General features: G+C 47.5%; 1 protein-coding gene across 3 annotated transcripts in view; it reads right to left on the bottom strand.

Moving 5' to 3' along the window:
* Positions 1–45: 45 nt before the first annotated feature.
* The window catches only part of sptbn4b (spectrin, beta, non-erythrocytic 4b), a 39365-nt gene continuing 37786 nt past the window's right edge, over positions 46–1624 (bottom strand). The window contains exons 41-43 of one of the 3 annotated variants that reach the window (XM_017032127.2): positions 1187–1354; positions 758–800; positions 46–670 (exon numbers count right to left, since the gene is read on the bottom strand). In XM_017032127.2, the coding sequence (XP_016887616.1) occupies positions 371–670; positions 758–800; positions 1187–1354 (511 nt within the window). In that variant the 3' untranslated portion in view covers positions 46–370. Of the gene's footprint in view, positions 671–757; positions 801–1186; positions 1358–1624 lie in introns of all 3 variants that reach the window. The other 2 variants (XM_017032129.2, XM_017032125.2) reach the window with 2 other exon arrangements.

Genomic DNA, 1624 nt, shown 5'->3' with positions numbered 1-1624 from the left:
CACGCGCCGCCTCAGTGGTTCCCTGAAAGGGGCCCCGGGGAGGGGGGGGGGGGGGGGGGGGGAGTGGTTTGTATCCAAACTGCTCCAAATTCATCCGGTCTGTCCCCTGAGTGAGTCAGGAGCAGCCCTTCGGTCCAGTCAGTCTCTGTTTAATCCCTTTATTAGACTATGACTTGGATGAATGAGAATCTGTGCGCACACACACACTAACACTGTCCTGTGTGTCACTTTCCATCCAAACACCACCTCTCTGTGGACAGTGTTGGAGGTAGAGAGAAGGAGGGCCGTGTTCACTACCAGTCTGCCGCCCCACCTTCAACATTTACCTCAAGTTCACACACTTCTCTCTTTTGCCAGTTTGATGCACAGCTCACTTTTTCTTTCCTGACTTTTCAGAGCGCTTTGTGTCCGACCTCCCACCCCGATCAGACCTCTCTGACCTCTCACCCCTCTCCCTCTCCTTTTCTCTCTCCTTTTCCGCTCGCTCTATCCTGTCAGCTCGGTCCGAGCGTTCGCCTCCTCGCTCTGACCTGTTGTCGGCCTTGCTGCCATCGGGCCGTGTACCCTCGTCAGTGGATGAGGTAGTAGGTTGAGGCAGACCCCATTTGCTGATATCGTCGTGCTCCGAAATACTGGTGGTAATGTTGTTTACCCACAATTTGAGGTCGTCCTGCAGTGAGGTCAAACGAAATCATCCCATTTTATCTGCACTAAAAGTATTTGGTGAATGATTCTCACATACAGAAGAAAGACTTACCTCATCTTTAGCATGAAACAAAAACTCGCTGCCATCTTTTGTCCTGCAGAGAAAACAGAGGAATAACCTGAGTATCGAGACGAGGGGAGGGGGCAACTGGAGTGGGTCATTACACAAGACATGATTTAATATCAACTGTGAAGGAAATTAGTTTCAGAAAGATATTTACAAATTGTTAGAAAAAAACAGGGTTAGCTGCACAGAACCTAACTAAGACACTAGAGGGCAGTCTCTGTCTCAGTGTTTAAAGGATTAGGATTAAGGCTTGTAATTGGATAGTTGCTAGTTTCCTCAATAAAATATATTTCAAAACACGTTCATTTTAATGACCTTATTAGTATAATAAAGTAATTCATAATAATACTGGAGTTTTAATTTGTACATATAAAATGTATAATTCTCATATTTAATTTAACGGCAGCAACTGACTTGAGGGTGAAAACATTCTTCTTCTTTTTGTATCCGTTAGTGACATCGCAGTGGCAGTGAGAGAGGTTGAGCAGCGGCTCGTTGTTGTACGACGCCGTGGTGTTCTTAGCGTCCTTGTAGAAACCAATCTCTCCTTTGTTCAGCACGCAGTATAGGTTGACCCATGACCTGCTGTGATGTGGAAAGGCCAGAGGGGCAAAGGTAGGTAGGGGAGGGGAGGGAAGGAGTACGAGGACAAAAAGGAGGGAGGGAACATGGGGAAGGTAAGGGAGGGAGGTGGTGGTGGTTGGGAGGGAGATGCAAGGAGTCAGGCAGAGCTGCAGAGTTGCTCTCTTAGGCTATCACCTGACTCACCTGACCAGAGAAGACAGGTATGTGGGCGGGAAGAACCAGCACCAAAAAAGGAAGAGGAAAAACACTGCTGTACAAACACAAACA

Source organism: Cynoglossus semilaevis, chromosome 4 (genome assembly GCF_000523025.1).
Source record: "Cynoglossus semilaevis isolate Cse_v1.0 chromosome 4, Cse_v1.0, whole genome shotgun sequence".
NCBI lineage: Eukaryota > Metazoa > Chordata > Actinopteri > Pleuronectiformes > Cynoglossidae > Cynoglossus > Cynoglossus semilaevis.
This window is presented reverse-complemented; position numbering and strand designations above follow the sequence as displayed.